Genomic DNA, 17,656 nt, shown 5'->3' on the forward strand with positions numbered 1-17,656 from the left:
TGGCAGGCCCATTCCCCACGGCACCCAACCCATGCCCCGCACATCAGACCTCAAACCAACCCTGCGGGCGACCTAGAGGAGGGGCTGGGGTAAACTCTCTGATGAGCTCTAAAGAGAAGGGTCATCCCACCCAGAGCAGGAGACAGGGAGCAGTAACCAGAACCACCACCTACCTCGGACATAGCACGGACCTCCCCCACTCACAGGTGTAGACGCACCTGCACAGTCACCTCCATCCCCAGGTGTGTAGACGGCACCTGCAACACCTCAAACCAGGTGTGTAGACGGCACCTGCACAGTCACCTCCATCCCCAGGTGTGTAGACGGCACCTGCACAGTCACCTCCATCCCCAGGTGTGTAGATGGCACCTGCACAGTCACCTCCATCCCCAGGTGTGTAGACAGCACCTGCACAGTCACCTCCCTCCCCAGGTGTGTAGACGGGACCTGCACAGTCACCTCCATCCCCAGGTGTGTAGACGGCACCTGCAACACCTCCATCCCCAGGTGTGTAGACGGCACCTGCACAGTCACCTCCATCCCCAGGTGTGTAGACGGGGCCTGCACAGTCACCTCCATCCCCAGGTGTGTAGACAGCACCTGCACAGTCACCTCCATCCCCAGGTGTGTAGACGGCACCTGCACAGTCACCTCCATCCCCAGGTGTGTAGACGGCACCTGCACAGTCACCTCCATCCCCAGGTGTGTAGACGGGACCTGCACAGTCACCTCCATCCCCAGGTGTGTAGACGGCACCTGCAACACCTCCATCCCCAGGTGTGTAGACGGCACCTGCACAGTCACCTCCATCCCCAGGTGTGTAGACAGCACCTGCACAGTCACCTCCATCCCCAGGTGTGTAGACAGCACCTGCACAGTCACCTCCCTCCCCAGGTGTGTAGACGGGACCTGCACAGTCACCTCCATCCCCAGGTGTGTAGACGGCACCTGCAACACCTCCATCCCCAGGTGTGTAGACGGCACCTGCACAGTCACCTCCATCCCCAGGTGTGTAGACGGGGCCTGCACAGTCACCTCCATCCCCAGGTGTGTAGACGGCACCTGCAACACCTCCATCCCCAGGTGTGTAGACGGCACCTGCACAGTCACCTCCATCCCTCAGCCATCACTGGAGAGTCAGGCGAGTCTAAGATCTGCCACCAGGGGGCGCTGTTACATGTTGGGAACTGGAGCAGGTTCCCAGGGTGGGACTTGCACTCCTCACCCCCTCCATCTCTCTCTCCCTCTCTCTCTCTCTCTCTCTCTCTCTCTCTCTGCTAGGACCACGGTGAGTGTTGGCGCCGTGGCCTCTGAGTGCTGGTAAACTGCCGGAGTTTGGTTCCCTCTCCGGTTTATACAGCTACGCCAGCAGTGCAGTGTGAAGTTCGCTACTCACACGGAAACCGAACGGCTCAGAGCCTGCAGGGCCGCAAGTCTGGGTTTCCTTCTCAGTGTGCGTGTAGAGTCAGCGCACAGCGCTGCCCGACTGACCTTTGCAGGCTGAAGTCCCGCTCGGTGTCCGACCCGGACCTCAGGTTGACCCGGAGCAGTGGGGGAAGAGCGGCTGGCCGGGAACGTGCTGGCCGGCCCAGCCCTGAGCCCACCGCAGAAGGCCCAGCCCTGCGTCCCCACAGAAGGCTCCCTCCACGTGTCACCTGCTCCTCCGCTCGTGAGCAGTGCGCTCCGACATGCTTTGCAGTAAGCTGGGGCTCCAATCAGGCCCCAGTGAGCCGGTCTGTAGCCGGGCCTGAGCCCTGTCCAGGCTGTGACGCCTGGGGCTCAGGTGGGAGAGGCGGGGGATGAAATGGGCTATGTTTGCCCAGTGCCCCCAGCACAGCTCCCGTGGGAGTCGGACGACCCTGACACGGGAAGCTACCTTGCTCTGCGGAGCCCCCAGCAGCTCTGGCATCCTGGGGGCACAGACGCGGCCCCCCCATCCTGTCTTCACAGCAGATGCTGTAGGAGACCTGGGGTCCAATCAGGAGAGAAACCCACCCCCGAGGCGTCGTCTCTCAGAAAGCCCACACAACCAATATTTGAGGGAAACCAAATTCCTATTCTAATTCCTGTTTCTACACATCAATTTGAAAAGATGTATTTATTTGAAAGAGTTAGAGAGAGAGAGAGAGAGAGAGAGAGAGAGAGAGAGAGAGAGCGCTTCCTTCCATCTGCTGGTTCACTCTCCAAATGGCAGCAACAGCCGGGGCTGGGCCAGGCTAAGTCAGCAGCCAGGAGCTTCCTCCGGGTCTCCCACGCGGGTGCAGGGGCCCAGGAACTTGGGCCTTCCTCCGCTGCTTCCCCAGGCCATAGCTGGGAGCTGGATCAGAAGTGGAGCAGCCAGGACACGAATCAGTGCCCACATGGGATGCCAGCGTCACAGGCGGCTTTACCTGCTACACACAGCCCCGGCTACATATTGTTTTTTTTTTTTCATTATCCTAATATTAATGAGAGGACAAGATCTAAGAAGAAAGCTGAAAATTGGAGTTGCAAATGTGACGCTTGGAGGAGGACGGGGAAACCGAGCTGCAACAGCGCGGAATATTCTCAGTGTGGACTATTGTTTCCCGCATCTCTCATGTCTGCTGTCACGCTGCCCCCTGGTGGCCAGTTCTGCCTTGTCCCCAGAGGCCAGGCCCGGCTGGAGCTTTCCCAGGACCGGAACAAGCAGGAGGCGGGAGTGGACGCGGCTGAACGCCTTCCACTGGAGGCCCTGTCCCCGGGAGGACTGGGTATCGTCAAAGGAGCCCTGGAAGCAGAATTGACGTTAGCTTTCTCCTGTGCTCACCACCTCGCGCGCCCTCCCCACCCCCAGGCCGACCCCACTCAGGTGGTGGCCAAAGAAGGCCACACCGGCTAAGAGATGCAGCCCAGGAGGAGGGGGGCCAACAGGGGGCGGCGCCCCCAGACCCCACGCCCACAGGCCGCTCCCACTCTGCGGCCGCTCCCAGTACCCCACGTGCAGGTGCCACAGTCCCTCTTGGTCACGAGGCTGCCACAGCTGCACTCACAAGGGGAGGCCCCTCCAGGCGGCAGGACCACAGAGCTGCCGCGTGGCCCCGGGTGCCAGCCACCGCTCTGTGTGCACACAGGCCGCCTCCATCCACAGGGTGCAGGCACTCGCACGTCTCACGGAGCAGTCACCTGTGAGCAGGCCAGAGCACTGGCAGGACCGGGCTCCCTGGAGCCTGGGCCTGAGGGATGAGCGGGGTCAGCCAGGGACGGGCATCTGGGCAATGATCTTGGTGAGGACGAGGACTGGACAGAGGCCGAGCACAGGGCACCACAACCTCCAGGAGGCCTAAACCCATGGCAGGGGCTGCGCTGTGCTGCAGTGGGTGAGGCCAGCGTCCCATGTGGGCACCTGTTCACGTCCCGGCTGCCCCACTTCTGACCCAGCTCCCTGCTGTGGCCTGGGAAAGCAGCGGAAGACGGCCCAAGTCCTTGGGCCCCTGCACCCATGTGGGAGACCAGGAAGAAGCCCCTGGCTCCTGGCCTGGGCCTGGCCCAACCCTGGCCATTGCAGCCATTTGGGGAGTGAACCAGCGGATGGAAGACCTCTCTCCCTCTTCCTCTCTCCCTCTAAGTCTGCCTTTCAAACAAGTATGTAGGCCCGCGCCGCGGCTCACTAGGCTAATCCTCCGCCTTGCAGCGCCGGCACACTGAGTTCTAGTCCCGATCGGGGCGCCGGATTCTGTCCCGGTTGCCCCTCTTCCAGGCCAACTCTCTGCTGTGGCCCGGGAAGGCAGTGGAGGATGGCCCAAGTCCTTGGGCCCTGCACCCCATGGGAGACCAGGAGAAGCACCTGGCTCCTGGCTTCAGATCAGCACCGCAGCGCGCCAGCCGTGGCAGCCATTGGAGGGTGAGCCAACAGCAAAAGGAAGACCTTTCTCTCTGTCTCTCTCTCACTGTCCACTCTGCCTGTCCAAAAAAAAAAAAAAAACCAACAACAAAACAAACAAACAAACAAAAACAAGTATGTAAATCCTTTCTAGAAACCCCCAGGCAGGACAGCTGCTTATTCAGGGTACCAAGAGGGGGCTCCAGTCCCCACACCCAGCACCCGCTCGCCCCCAGTCCAGGCGCCTGTGGTTTGCTTCTGTGTTTGGATTCTTGGTCTATTGGCTGACAGTGCCACTGAAACCTGTTGGCCACCTGATTCTGCGTGGATTACAGAGTAACTTGGAAAAAAGTTACTTGGGATTTCGAAGCCCTGTTAAGGTTACAAACACGCCCCTGGCGCGCCCAGGGCCCTCCCCGCCCCCCCCGCCCCGCCCCTTCCACCTGCCCAGGGGAACGCGGAGGGGCTCCAGCACAGCTCCACCCCCCCTGCCCCCCCCCCCCCCCCCGCGGCCCGCGGCCTCCGTGCACCACACCGACGCCCCTCCGCGGGGGAAGCCGCAGGGCCAATGCCTTCCAGCTCAGCTCGTGGGGAAGCGCTGGACCAGCCGGGAAGGCCTGTGCCGGACGCCGCTTGTCCCCAACGAAGGGCCTTGAGGGCGTCCATGCCGCCCGGAGTTTCGGGCCAGAGCAAACCTCCTCCTCCCCGAACTTCCAAACCAGGCTGGCGCCCAGCACCCGGCAGGAGCGCGCGGCAGGAGCGCGCAGGGAGGCGGCCCCGGGCTCCAGCCTGCCCGGGGCGCGCCCGCGGGAGGGGCATGACACCGGACCGCCCCCTCGCCCCAACCCCGCCCCGGCCGCGAGTGTCCCGGGCTTCGGTTAGGCAGCTGACCGGCGGCGGCCTCGGTAAGTGCCGGGCCAGGGACGTGGGTCGGGGACGCGGGGCTGTTCCGAGGCAGGGGACGCGGTCCCGGGGCGGCGCGGAAACCGGGGAGCGGGGGACAGAGCGGGACGCGGGACGGAGGATTGGCAAGTGCGCTGCAGCGGGCGGGGGGCAGCACCCGCGGGGCGAGGGCCGCTCCCGGGTGTCTGCGGCCGCGGCCGCCCCGCCGGGACCGGGGACCGGGGACCGGGGTCTGGAGGGGTCTGAGCCGCGGGGGAGGCCGGCCGGGGACGCAGTGGGCCCAGCGGCCGGTCTGAGTTTCCTGTGCACTTCTGCGTCCTCTCACTGTTCCTCGTGCTCCTCGCCCCAGCTGCGGTCCCGTGATGTTGAATTTTGTGAAACCTTGCCACTTTGAGAATGGGCAGCTGGCTGTCCCAGGGGACGGAGTGACCACTAAGTGGTCACAGTCCTGAGTTCATTTGAAACTCGGATTTTTTTAGACGCTGCTCGGCCTCTGTTGAAGGCGCAGCCTTTCTACCCAGCTCCTCCGACCTCCCACCTTGGGGTCAGGGCTCCCCGCTTTCTTGTGAGTGACAGACGTCGGCCAGGGCGGGATGGGACACAGGGCAGAGCCCTCAGCCCAGAGCCCTGTAGCCTCTGTGCCCTGAAGTGGGGGATGAGAATTTGGGCAGTGACCCAGCTTGCTGGCCACCTGCCACAGGCAGGGGCCCCGGGCAGAGGCTGCATGGCTGGAGGTGGGTCCTCAGGTCCGGCCCCTGAGATGCGTCCCACAAACTGCTAGCCAGTGCTGGGCCTGGGCTTGTGTCCTTTGCCCCCAAGAGTGAGAGGGGGAAAGGGAGGAGGACGGCAGCAGTGCCGTGGCTCAGTGCCCGGGAGACGGCGCCCGGGTGCTGGGCCCACAGTCAGCCCACGGGGAAGTGATGGTGCCCGGAGGCAGACCAACCTCTGCCCCACTGCGGCCCTGTGCCATACACACCACAGCCTCTGCCATAAGGGACCAGGACACATCACCAGGAGGACCCACTGCAGGGTCCCTGGGGTGGGCACAGAGCTGCCCTGCAGAGGAACAGGTCCCTGGGGGTCTGGGCACAGAGCTGCCCTGCGGGGGAGCAGGTCCCTGGGGGTCTGGGCACAGAGCTGCCCTGTGGGGGAGCAGGTCCCTGGGGGTCTGGGCACAGAGCTGCCCTGTGGGGGAGCAGGTCCCTGGGGGTCTGGGCACAGAGCTGCCTTGTAGGACAGTGGACAGCAGGTCCCTGGGGGTCTGGGCACAGAGCTGCCCTATGGGGAGCAGGTCCCTGGGGGTCTGGGCACAGAGCTGCCCTGCAGGACAGCAGGTCCCTGGGGGTCTGGGCACAGAGCTGCCCTGCGGGACAGCAGGTCCCTGGGGGTCTGGGCACAGAGCTGCCCTGCAGGACAGCAGGTCCCTGGGGGTCTGGGCACAGAGCTGCCCTGTGGGGAGCAGGGTCCCTGGGGGTCTGGGCACAGAGCTGCCCTGCAGCAGAGAAGAGGCCAGAGGCTCAGCATCCATGTCACCTGCTGGCCGCGTGACACTGAGGATTAGGGCCAAGTCTGCAGCTTCTTATCTGTGTTAGCTCATGGCCGGGTGACCACGGCTGCTTCCTGACTTGCTGCACAGCTTCGGCTCCTCCAAGCCAGGAATCCTCACGGCCTCAAGATCTGCTGAGGCTGCCCTGCCTGCCCAGCCCTGCCCTGCCCACACTGCCCAGCCCTGCACTGCCTGCACAGAGCTGCCCCCAGCACAGCCCAGGGAGGGTCTGCACTGCCCCCACACAGCACAGGGAGGGTCTGCACTGCCCCCACACAGCACAGCACAGGGAGGGTCTGCACTGCCCCCACACAGCACAGGGAGGGTCTGCACTGCCCCCCCCCCCCCCCCCGCACAGCCCAGGGAGGGTCTGCACTGCCCCCACACAGCACAGGGAGGGTCTGCACTGCCCCCACACAGCACAGGGAGGGTCTGCACTGCCCCCACACAGCACAGCACAGGGAGGGTCTGCACTGCCCCCACACAGCACAGGGAGGGTCTGCGCTGCCCCCACAGAGCTGCCCCCAGCACAGAGCCGCCCCCTCCCCACACAGATCACGGGTCTGCACGGCCAGCTCTGTCTGCTTGAGCTGTGTCTGTTTACAAGGGGATGTGTCCGGTGCTTTCCCACAACATCTGGGCTTCTCATGGGCCCAGCCGAGCCGGGGCTGTTGGGTACAGCTGGCTGTGCACCCGAGTTGAACGTGCTGGGGTGACAGACTTACCAGCTGCGAGTCCACAGAGAGCAGAACGGGACGGCTGCTTATCGAGTGCTGCCTCTCGGGGTCCAGCGTTAGCCACGTGAGCACTGGGGTTTCTAACGCGCCAGAGGGGTCAGAATTGCGTCCTCTTCCATCTGCTGGTTCATCCTCAGATGGCCACAGCGGCTGGGGCCGGGCCAAGCCCAAGCCAGGAGCTGGAGCTCCACGCCGGTCTCCCACGTGGCTGCAGGGCCCACGTAGCTCTCACAGGAGCAGCGGCAGGGAGCTGGGTCGGAAGCCACACGTGGCCGCTTCCCTGCTGCCGACAGCTGCAGACACCGTGTCGGCTCCGTGTCGGCTCCGTGTCGGCTCCGTGTCGGCTCCGAGCGCCCTGTGGTTCGTACAACTGACACCGAGCCCCACCTGATGGTTGTATTCTCTTCACTTGTTAGAGGCTGCGTTGTGGCTGCTTAAGTCTTGCGGCTCAGAACGTGTCGGCAAGCAGCAGCGGCCGCGGTGGGAGCCGAGCCAGGCGGTCCCCAGCGGCCCGGCTGCCCCTCGCTGCCTGTCTTCACAGATGTGGGCCCGCACACCTGGGCTGGGGCTGACCCCAGCAGCGGCCCCTGTCCGGGGAGGTGGCTCTCCCCTGCGGTCTGGACACCTGTGCGTCACCCCCTTACTCCTCGCTTCTGAGCACCCGATGTCAGGAGATGACAGCGAAGCCAGGGCGCAGTCCCCATGGTTGGGAGCCTACGCTAGCCAGGAAGACAGCCGTGAGTGTGCAGGTGGCGCGCTCGCCAAGCCAGGGAAACCGGGCAAACCCGGGCAAAACAGCAAGGTAGTGAGAGGGTGGGGGAACCAGGAGGCTCTGCGGGTCACCTGCTGGCTTTGGGTGAGATTCCAGCCGAAAGGATGGGGCTGTGGAAGGAGGAAGGGGCGGCCCCCTCGCGGCTGTGCCCTCTCACGGCTGCACCTGTCACAGCTACATCTGTCACGGCTGTGCCTGCTCCCAACTGTGCCCCCTCCCGGCTGTGCCCCCTCACAGATGTGCCCACTCACAGCTGTGCCCCCTCCCGGCTGTGCCCTGTCCTGGCTGTGCCCCCTCCCGGCTGTGCCCCCTCCCGGCTGTGCCCTGTCCTGGCTGTGCCCCCCAGGCTGTGCCCTGTCCTGCTGCGCCCCCCCCCCGGCTGTGCCCCCTCCCGGCTGTGCCCCCTCCCGGCTGTGCCCTCTCACGGCTGCACCTGTCACAGCTACGTCTGTCCTGGCTGTGCCCCCTCACAGCTTGCCCTGTCCTGGCTGTGCCCCCTCACAGATGTGCCCGCTCACAGCTGTGCCCTGTCCTGGCTGTGCCCTGTCCTGCTGCACCCCCCCGGCTGTGCCCCCTCCCGGCTGTGCCCTCTCACGGCTGCACCTGTCACAGCTACGTCTGTCATTCTGTGCCCGCTCACAGCTTGCCCTGTCCTGGCTGTGCCCCCTCACAGATGTGCCCGCTCACAGCTGTGCCCTGTCCTGGCTGTGCCCCCTCCCAGCTGTGCCCCCTCCCGGCTGTGCCCTGTCCTGCTGCGCCCCCCCCCGGCTGTGCCCCCTCCCGGCTGTGCCCTCTCATGCTGCCCTTGGGTTTCACAGACTCTTGTCTGCCCGCCTGGGCCCAGTGCCTGCTCCGGGGGTCGGCTGCTGCCTGTCTGAGGGCTCTGGTTTCTCCACCCCCGACAGGGCGGCAGCGGCGGCAGGAGGCCTTCTGGAGGGAGTGTGTCCAGGCCACCTCCCCTGTCTCAAGGCCCCCCCCACTGAACTGAACTCCGAACTCTGACTCAGGGCACATGCTTGGCCTACAGTTAGGACACTCGTTCCAAACCGGAGTGCCTGGGCCCCAGCAGCCGACACAGGTTCCTGGGCACGCCAGCCTGGGGGAGAGGTGACAGCCAAGGCGGTTGGGTCCTTGCCACCCATGTGGGAGACCTGGATTGGGTTCCCAGCAGGCATTTTGGGAGTGGATTACTGGATGGAGGATCTGTGTGTGTGTGTGTGTGTGTGTGTCTGCCTCCTAAATCACTAACTGAAAATGCATATTTCAATATTGTGCAATCTTTCACTGCCGAGTACCGGGGTATCTGTGACCTCTGTCCTTACCCAGCCTTCCCTGGGTGTCTGTGACCCCATCGTTACCTGACCTTCCCCGGGTATCTGTGACCTCTGTCCTTACCCAGCCTTCCCCGGGTGTCTGTGACCCCATCATTACCTGGCCTTCCCCGAGTGTCTGTGACCTCTGTCCTTACCTGACCTTCCCCAGGTGTCTGTGACCTCTGTCCTTTCCTGGCCTTCCCCGGGTGTCTGTTACCCCATCATTACCTGACCTTCCCCGGGTGTCTGTGACCCCATCGTTACCTGACCTTCCCCGGGTGTCTGTGACCCCATCGTTACCTGACCTTCCCCGGGTGTCTGTGACCCCATCATTACCTGGCCTTCCCCGGGTGTCTGTGACCCCATCATTACCTGACCTTCCCCGGGTGTCTGTGACCCCATCGTTACCTGGCCTTCCCCGGGTGTCTGTTACCCCATCATTACCTGACCTTCCCCGGGTGTCTGTGACTTCTGTCCTTACCTGACCTTCCCCGGGTGTCTGTGACCCCATCGTTACCTGGCCTTCCCCGGGTGTCTGTGACCCCATCGTTACCTGGCCTTCCCCGGGTGTCTGTGACCCCATCATTACCTGACCTTCCCCGGGTGTCTGTGACCTCTGTCCTTACCTGACCTTCCCCGGGTATCTGTGACCCCATCGTTACCTGACCTTCCCCGGGTGTCTGTGACCCCATCGTTACCTGGCCTTCCCCGGGTGTCTGTTACCCCATCATTACCTGACCTTCCCCGGGTGTCTGTGACTTCTGTCCTTACCTGACCTTCCCCGGGTGTCTGTGACCCCATCGTTACCTGGCCTTCCCCGGGTGTCTGTGACCCCATCGTTACCTGGCCTTCCCCGGGTGTCTGTGACCCCATCATTACCTGACCTTCCCCGGGTGTCTGTGACCCCATCGTTACCTGGCCTTCCCGGGTGTCTGTGACCCCATCATTACCTGGCCTTCCCCGAGTGTCTGTGACCTCTGTCCTTACCTGACCTTCCCCAGGTGTCTGTGACCTCTGTCCTTTCCTGGCCTTCCCCGGGTGTCTGTTACCCCATCATTACCTGACCTTCCCCGGGTGTCTGTGACCCCATCGTTACCTGACCTTCCCCGGGTGTCTGTGACCCCATCGTTACCTGGCCTTCCCCGGGTGTCTGTTACCCCATCATTACCTGACCTTCCCCGGGTGTCTGTGACTTCTGTCCTTACCTGACCTTCCCCGGGTGTCTGTGACCCCATCGTTACCTGGCCTTCCCCGGGTGTCTGTGACCCCATCGTTACCTGGCCTTCCCCGGGTGTCTGTGACCCCATCATTACCTGACCTTCCCCGGGTGTCTGTGACCTCTGTCCTTACCTGACCTTCCCCGGGTATCTGTGACCCCATCGTTACCTGACCTTCCCCGGGTGTCTGTGACCCCATCGTTACCTGGCCTTCCCCGGGTGTCTGTTACCCCATCATTACCTGACCTTCCCCGGGTGTCTGTGACTTCTGTCCTTACCTGACCTTCCCCGGGTGTCTGTGACCCCATCGTTACCTGGCCTTCCCCGGGTGTCTGTGACCCCATCGTTACCTGGCCTTCCCCGGGTGTCTGTGACCCCATCATTACCTGACCTTCCCCGGGTGTCTGTGACCCCATCGTTACCTGGCCTTCCCGGGTGTCTGTGACCCCATCATTACCTGGCCTTCCCCGAGTGTCTGTGACCTCTGTCCTTACCTGACCTTCCCCAGGTGTCTGTGACCTCTGTCCTTTCCTGGCCTTCCCCGGGTGTCTGTTACCCCATCATTACCTGACCTTCCCCGGGTGTCTGTGACCCCATCGTTACCTGACCTTCCCCGGGTGTCTGTGACCTCTGTCCTTACCTGGCCTTCCCCGGGTGTCTGTGACCTCTGTCCTTACCTGGCCTTCCCCGGGTGTCTGTGACCCCATCATTACCTGACCTTCCCCGGGTGTCTGTGACCCCATCGTTACCTGGCCTTCCCCGGGTGTCTGTGACCCCATCGTTACCTGGCCTTCCCCGGGTGTCTGTGACCCCATCGTTACCTGGCCTTCCCCGGGTGTCTGTTACCCCATCATTACCTGACCTTCCCCGGGTGTCTGTGACCCCATCGTTACCTGGCCTTCCCCTGGTGTCTGTGACCCCATCATTACCTGACCTTCCCCGGGTGTCTGTGACCCCATCGTTACCTGGCCTTCCCGGGTGTCTGTGACCTCTGTCCTTACCTGGCCTTCCCCGGGTGTCTGTGACCCCATCATTACCTGACCTCCCCGGGTGTCTGTGACCCCATCATTACCTGACCTTCCCCGGGTGTCTGTGACCTCTGTCCTTACCTGACCTTCCCCAGGTGTCTGTGACCCCATCATTACCTGGCCTTCCCCGAGTGTCTGTGACCCCATCATTACCTGGCCTTCCCCGGGTGTCTGTGACCTCTGTCCTTACCTGACCTTCCCCGGGTGTCTGTGACCCCATCATTACCTGACCTTCCCCGGGTGTCTGTGACCCCATCATTACCTGACCTTCCCCGGGTGTCTGTGACCTCTGTCCTTACCTGACCTTCCCCGGGTGTCTGTGACCCCATCATTACCTGACCTTCCCCGGGTGTCTGTGACCCCATCATTACCTGACCTTCCCCGGGTGTCTGTGACCTCTGTCCTTACCTGACCTTCCCTGGGTGTCTGTGACGCCATCATTACCTGGCCTTCCCCGAGTGTCTGTGACCTCTGTCCTTACCTGGCCTTCCCCGGGTGTCTGTGACCCCATCATTACCTGACCTTCCCCGGGTGTCTGTGACCCCATCATTACCTGGCCTTCCCCGGGTGTCTGTGACCCCATCATTACCTGGCCTTCCCCGGGTGTCTGTGACCTCTGTCCTTACCTGACCTTCCCCGGGTGTCTGTGACCTCTGTCCTTACCTGACCTTCCCCGGGTGTCTGTGACCTCTGTCCTTACCTGGCCTTCCCCGGGTGTCTGTGACCCCATCATTACCTGACCTTCCCCGGGTGTCTGTGACCCCATCGTTACCTGACCTTCCCCGGGTGTCTGTGACCCCATCGTTACCTGACCTTCCCCGGGTGTCTGTGACCCCATCGTTACCTGGCCTTCCCCGGGTGTCTGTTACCCCATCATTACCTGACCTTCCCCGGGTGTCTGTGACTTCTGTCCTTACCTGACCTTCCCCGGGTGTCTGTGACCCCATCGTTACCTGGCCTTCCCCGGGTGTCTGTGACCCCATCATTACCTGGCCTTCCCCGGGTGTCTGTGACCCCATCATTACCTGACCTTCCCCGGGTGTCTGTGACCCCATCATTACCTGGCCTTCCCCGGGTGTCTGTGACCCCATCATTACCTGGCCTTCCCCGGGTGTCTGTGACCCCATCATTACCTGACCTTCCCCGGGTGTCTGTGACCTCTGTCCTTACCTGACCTTCCCCGGGTGTCTGTGACCCCATCATTACCTGGCCTTCCCCGGGTGTCTGTGACCCCATCGTTACCTGGCCTTCCCCGGGTGTCTGTGACCTCTGTCCTTACCTGACCTTCCCCGGGTGTCTGTGACCTCTGTCCTTACCTGACCTTCCCCGGGTGTCTGTGACCCCATCATTACCTGACCTTCCCCGGGTGTCTGTGACCCCATCATTACCTGGCCTTCCCCGGGTGTCTGTGACCCCATCATTACCTGGCCTTCCCCGGGTGTCTGTGACCCCATCATTACCTGACCTTCCCCGGGTGTCTGTGACCCCATCATTACCTGACCTTCCCCGGGTGTCTGTGACCTCTGTCCTTACCTGACCTTCCCCGGGTGTCTGTTACCCCATCATTACCTGGCCTTCCCCGGGTGTCTGTGACCTCTGTCCTTACCTGACCTTCCCCGGGTGTCTGTGACCCCATCATTACCTGACCTTCCCCGGGTGTCTGTGACCCCATCATTACCTGACCTTCCCCGGGTGTCTGTGACCTCTGTCCTTACCTGACCTTCCCCGGGTGTCTGTGACCCCATCATTACCTGGCCTTCCCCGGGTGTCTGTGACCCCATCGTTACCTGGCCTTCCCCGGGTGTCTGTGACCTCTGTCCTTACCTGACCTTCCCCGGGTGTCTGTGACCTCTGTCCTTACCTGACCTTCCCCGGGTGTCTGTGACCCCATCGTTACCTGGCCTTCCCGGGTGTCTGTGACCCCATCGTTACCTGGCCTTCCCCGGGTGTCTGTGACCCCATCATTACCTGACCTTCCCCGGGTGTCTGTGACCCCATCATTACCTGACCTTCCCTGGGTGTCTGTGACCCCATCATTACCTGGCCTTCCCCGGGTGTCTGTGACCCCATCATTACCTGACCTTCCCCGGGTGTCTGTGACCCCATCATTACCTGGCCTTCCCCGGGTGTCTGTGACCTCTGTCCTTACCTGGCCTTCCCCGGGTGTCTGTGACCCCATCATTACCTGACCTTCCCCGGGTGTCTGTGACCTCTGTCCTTACCTGACCTTCCCCGGGTGTCTGTGACCCCATCGTTACCTGGCCTTCCCCAAGGAAACAGCTGTCTCACGCATGTGTTCCAGATCCTTCCGGCAGCTCGATGGCCTCCCCAAAGAAGCAGCTCCAGGGTCTCGTGGCTGCGACCATCACACCGATGACCGAGAATGGGTAACTATTGTTTGGGTCCCAGAAGGATCCGACCTGCGTGTCCCAGACTCTGCCCAGCTCCGTCCCCCAGTGCTGGAGGCAGCTTTGCGGGGTGGGGGTGGGCGACCCCGGGTAAGAAGCGGCTCTCACCTCTGCCCAGCTCTGCAGCCGCACAGCAGGTGCTCTGTGGGCGCCGGCAGGAGGGCGGTGGGGTGGGAGGGGAGGGGTCCTGTGGACTCCCCAGTGAGGGCTCTCAGGCGGTGGCCGAGTCCTGCCCTGGGAGAGCAGACGAGGGACCCCGTGGCGCAGTCACAGCTTGCGGCCGGCACGGCCGGTGCCTGTTGGGTGATCATTGCCCGAGCCGTGTCGTGACGGCCACGTGAGCACTGCTAACTTGCTGAGCTGGCATCAGAGGCGCTGATGAGTGGCTGCTCCTCCTCCCTTCCTGAGCCTGGAAGACTGTGGTCAGCTGTTCCTGGGCCGGGGCAGCAGAAGCCACGTGGCTGCAGGGCAGGCGGCCTCACTTCCCGTCGCGGGGGCTCCCTGACCTTCTAAGGCCTCTCTCGGCCTGGAAGCGGCGGCTTCTCGCGGTCCCGTCTGTTTGCCGTGTCAGCACGTGCCGCTGTTTGCCGGCAGGCCAGGCCCCGAGGGTCGCCACAGGGCTCTGTCCACCTCCCAGACCCCCAGTCCGGCTGCCCGTTTCCCCTTCCTCCTGTCTCTTCTAGAAACCACACGTCCCTGAGTCACGAATTCAAAACGCAGATGGGCTTTGTGCAGGGGCCTTGTCAGCGTTTATTAGACGCCTGCTGTGTGTGGGGCAGTGGGCGTTCCAGCCGTCCTGCCACCACGTGCTCCACGCCCGGTGCCTGTGGGTCCACGTGGCCGTTAACGTCCCGCCCACACAGGAACCTGCGCTCTGACAGAGCAGACACCAAGGCGCCCTGTGGGGTGCCAGCGCCACGGAGCGGGGGGGGGGGGGGGGAAGGGCGCTCCTATCCTGGCTGCCTGGAGCTCCCCACCCCCCACCCTGTAATTCTGGTGGCTGAGCCGGGGCTCTTCCCTGGGCAGTGTCTTCTCCTGGGTCCTGGTGACTAGCAGTTCAGCCAGGTGCAAGTGACGGCCTGCCTGGAGGAGCTGGCGGGGAACGTGGCCCCTGCGTGGGAGGGTTCCCGGGGTTATGTGTGCAGAATGAGCGGCAGTGGGGTCACAGGAGAGGCACACGTGCCTGTGTACCCCGGAGACCGAGCAAGGAACAGAGGGCGGGGCCTAGATGCCCCTTCCCGGGGAGGCGCGGACGTGGACGTGGGGCTGATAATAGCTTATGGTTTTCTCTGGAAACTGGACGGGACTGGAGAACAGGCCAGCTCGGGACAGAGGCCCTGTGACGTTCCTCCGCCTGCCTTCCGGAGATAAGTTTGCTGGCTAATAAGATTTCAGGGGGCGACGGGCGGCGCTGTTCCCTCGGGGGGCTCCCCCTGCACGGCGAGAGGCAGGAGGGCGGCCAGGGAAGCGGCTCCTTTGGTTCCAGGCACCCAGCTCGCCCCAGCGGAGCCCGGTCCTTCCCCGTGACCCGCGTAGCCTGGCACGCTTGTCCGCGAGTGTTCCTAGCAGCCATCGCTGGGCCGGTTGGCCGCATGCCCGCCTCTGGTCTGCTCCGCCTCCGCCGCGGCACTGCCGGAGCCGGGCAGCTCCCGGGGACAGGCGCGGGCCTCATCCACCGCCCTCGCGTCTGCAGCGGCTGGTGCAAGCTGTGGTGAGCTCTGTCACTTCCTGACCGTTTGTCCATGGAGAAGACAGGCGCTGACAGGAAGGAGGAGGGTGCCAGGGCCACGGGGGGCAGCCCTGCGTGTCCTGGGGCTCACTTGGGCCTCCGCCACAGCCCACACACCTGCCCCGAGCCCCACGGCTGCAGAGGGAAGTCTTTCTCCACCCACCCACGCTCTCCTCCTCCTGCCCTGGCGTCAAAGCCTGCATCCCTGACTCGGGCAGGAAGTCTTCTCGTCCTTAGACGAGAGCGGCCACCAGGACACAAAGTCCACTGGGACTGGGAAGACGCCGGGAGAAGCTCTTTTTCCCTCACATTCCCAGGCGTCACGTGGGAGTCCTTACCGGGCCTTCCATGGAAAGAAACCCGTGGCCCAGCCAGAGGGGGCCCGGCCTGCAGGAGTGGGAGTCGCGTGGGTTCGGGGCCCTTTGACAGCGGCTGGGAGACCGAGCGGCCACACGCACACCCACACACGCACACGCACACACATGCACACACGCACACGCGTGCCTGCGCCTGGGTCTGGCCGGAGCTGAGCAGCTGTTTCACTAGGAGCACGCGTGCTTCCACCTGATGTGGAATCCCAGCGCCACGCGAGGGCCAAGGGTCATGGGAGGTCACGGCGCTGCTGTGCTGCCTCATGGGGCCAGGCGTGTGGCATCTGCCTCGTGGGGCCAGGCGTGTGGAGTCTCCCTCGTGGGGCCAGGCGTGTGGCGTCTGCCTCGTGGGGCCAGGCGTGTGGAGTCTGCCTCGTGGGGCCAGGCGTGTGGCAGCTCCCTCGTGGGGCCAGGTGTGTGGAGCCTGCCTCGTGGGGCCAGGCGTGTGGAGTCTGCCTCGTGGGGCCAGGCGTGTGGAGTCTCCCTCGTGGGGCCAGGCGTGTGGAGCCTGCCTCGTGGGGCCAGGCGTGTGGAGTCTCCCTCGTGGGGCCAGGCGTGTGGCAGCTCCCTCGTGGGGCCAGGCATGTGGAGTCTCCCTCGTGGGGCCAGGCGTGTGGCGGCTCCCTCGTGGGGCCAGGCGTGTGGCGTCTGCCTCGTGGGGCCAGGTGTGTGGCATCTCCCTCGTGGGGGCAGGCGTGTGGAGCCTGCCTCGTGGGGCCAGGCGTGTGGCGTCTGCCTCGTGGGGCCAGGCGTGTGGCGGCTCCCTTGGCCGAGGCCGGGCCTCTCGGGGCGCGTCCTGTGCAGCAGACGGAGCACAGGGCCTGTGGAGTCTCCCTCTGCCAAGCTGATTCAGAAAAACCGTGTGCTTTGCACTGTGAGAGGAGAGCTGTGCGGGCCGCACCTCCCCGTGCGGGCCCTGGCTGCGGCCGAGACAAGGCTGGGCAGTTTCATAGCACACCCACTCTGCGCCCCAATGTGCGGCAAAAAATAATTTGTTGTGCGTTCCCTCCTCCAGGTAGGGGGGCGGACCAAATCTCTAGGAACAGGGAGTTGCAATTCGATTATGTTAATGCATAAAAACGGAGTGCTGTAGCCGGCGTAGTAACAGAATACCTACAAATGTACGGAAATGTGCAATTCAGAATGCAAAGTGGAAAACTTACACAGCTGGGTGTAGAACCCTGTGGATTTGTAAGTGGGAAGATGTCAGAGTGTGAGGGAACCCTCCCCCGGGAGAGCCCGTTCCAGGGGACCTGACATGTCCCCTCCGCGCCCAGCCCCCAGCCCCCAGGTGAGGAAACCCTGCAGGGCCAGGGTCTCGCCTGCAGCAGAAGGGACCCGGGCACCATGGCGGGCGGGGAGCCGTGGGGAGGCCACACTGCAGCCTGACCTGCCGCTGGCGGCCTCGGTGACCACGGTGGCACAGCCCTGGCAGGGTTCCCTGGGTCCACCTGCGATGCAGCTCTGGGCGTTTCTGCTGAGGGCTGCAGGCTGGCACCTGGCCCACCCAGCGCCGCCCCCGTGTCCGGCCTGGTGGAAGTGTAGCCCTGGGGTCACCGCACAGCCTGGTTCGCTTTGTACATGAAGAAAATGCTGATGGTGGCGAGAGTCGGCCCCTTAGAGGCTGCTCCCCTCTGGGCGGGGAGTCCTGGGGACAGGGGCGTGGGCTCTGTGCCGCCCAGCCCCCCCGAGTGGGCCCAGCCTCAGCTGACCCCGGCTGGCCTCCTTTCACGCCTGTTGCCTCTGGAGAGCAGTCACTGAGGCTGAGCTCCCCAGGGTTCTGCGACCGCT

The 17,656-nt window shown here is 63.8% G+C and overlaps 1 protein-coding gene across 9 annotated transcripts in view; it reads left to right on the forward strand.

The window, feature by feature from the left end:
• The first annotated feature begins 4,416 nt into the window (after positions 1-4,416).
• NPL (N-acetylneuraminate pyruvate lyase) overlaps positions 4,417-17,656 on the forward strand; it is a 33,732-nt gene continuing 20,492 nt past the window's right edge. For 2 of the 9 annotated variants that reach the window (XM_089311957.1, XM_089311958.1), the window contains exons 1-2: positions 4,417-4,746; positions 13,660-13,744. In XM_089311957.1, the coding sequence (XP_089168083.1) occupies positions 4,506-4,746; positions 13,660-13,744 (326 nt within the window). In that variant the 5' untranslated portion in view covers positions 4,417-4,505. The remainder of the gene's footprint in view (positions 4,747-13,659; positions 13,745-17,656) is intronic. The other 7 variants (XM_070055025.2, XM_089311959.1, XM_070055027.2 and 4 more) reach the window with 6 other exon arrangements.

This window comes from Oryctolagus cuniculus, chromosome 13, assembly GCF_051225735.1.
Source record: "Oryctolagus cuniculus isolate XC-2025 breed Fujian yellow rabbit chromosome 13, ASM5122573v1, whole genome shotgun sequence".
Classification (NCBI taxonomy): domain Eukaryota; kingdom Metazoa; phylum Chordata; class Mammalia; order Lagomorpha; family Leporidae; genus Oryctolagus; species Oryctolagus cuniculus.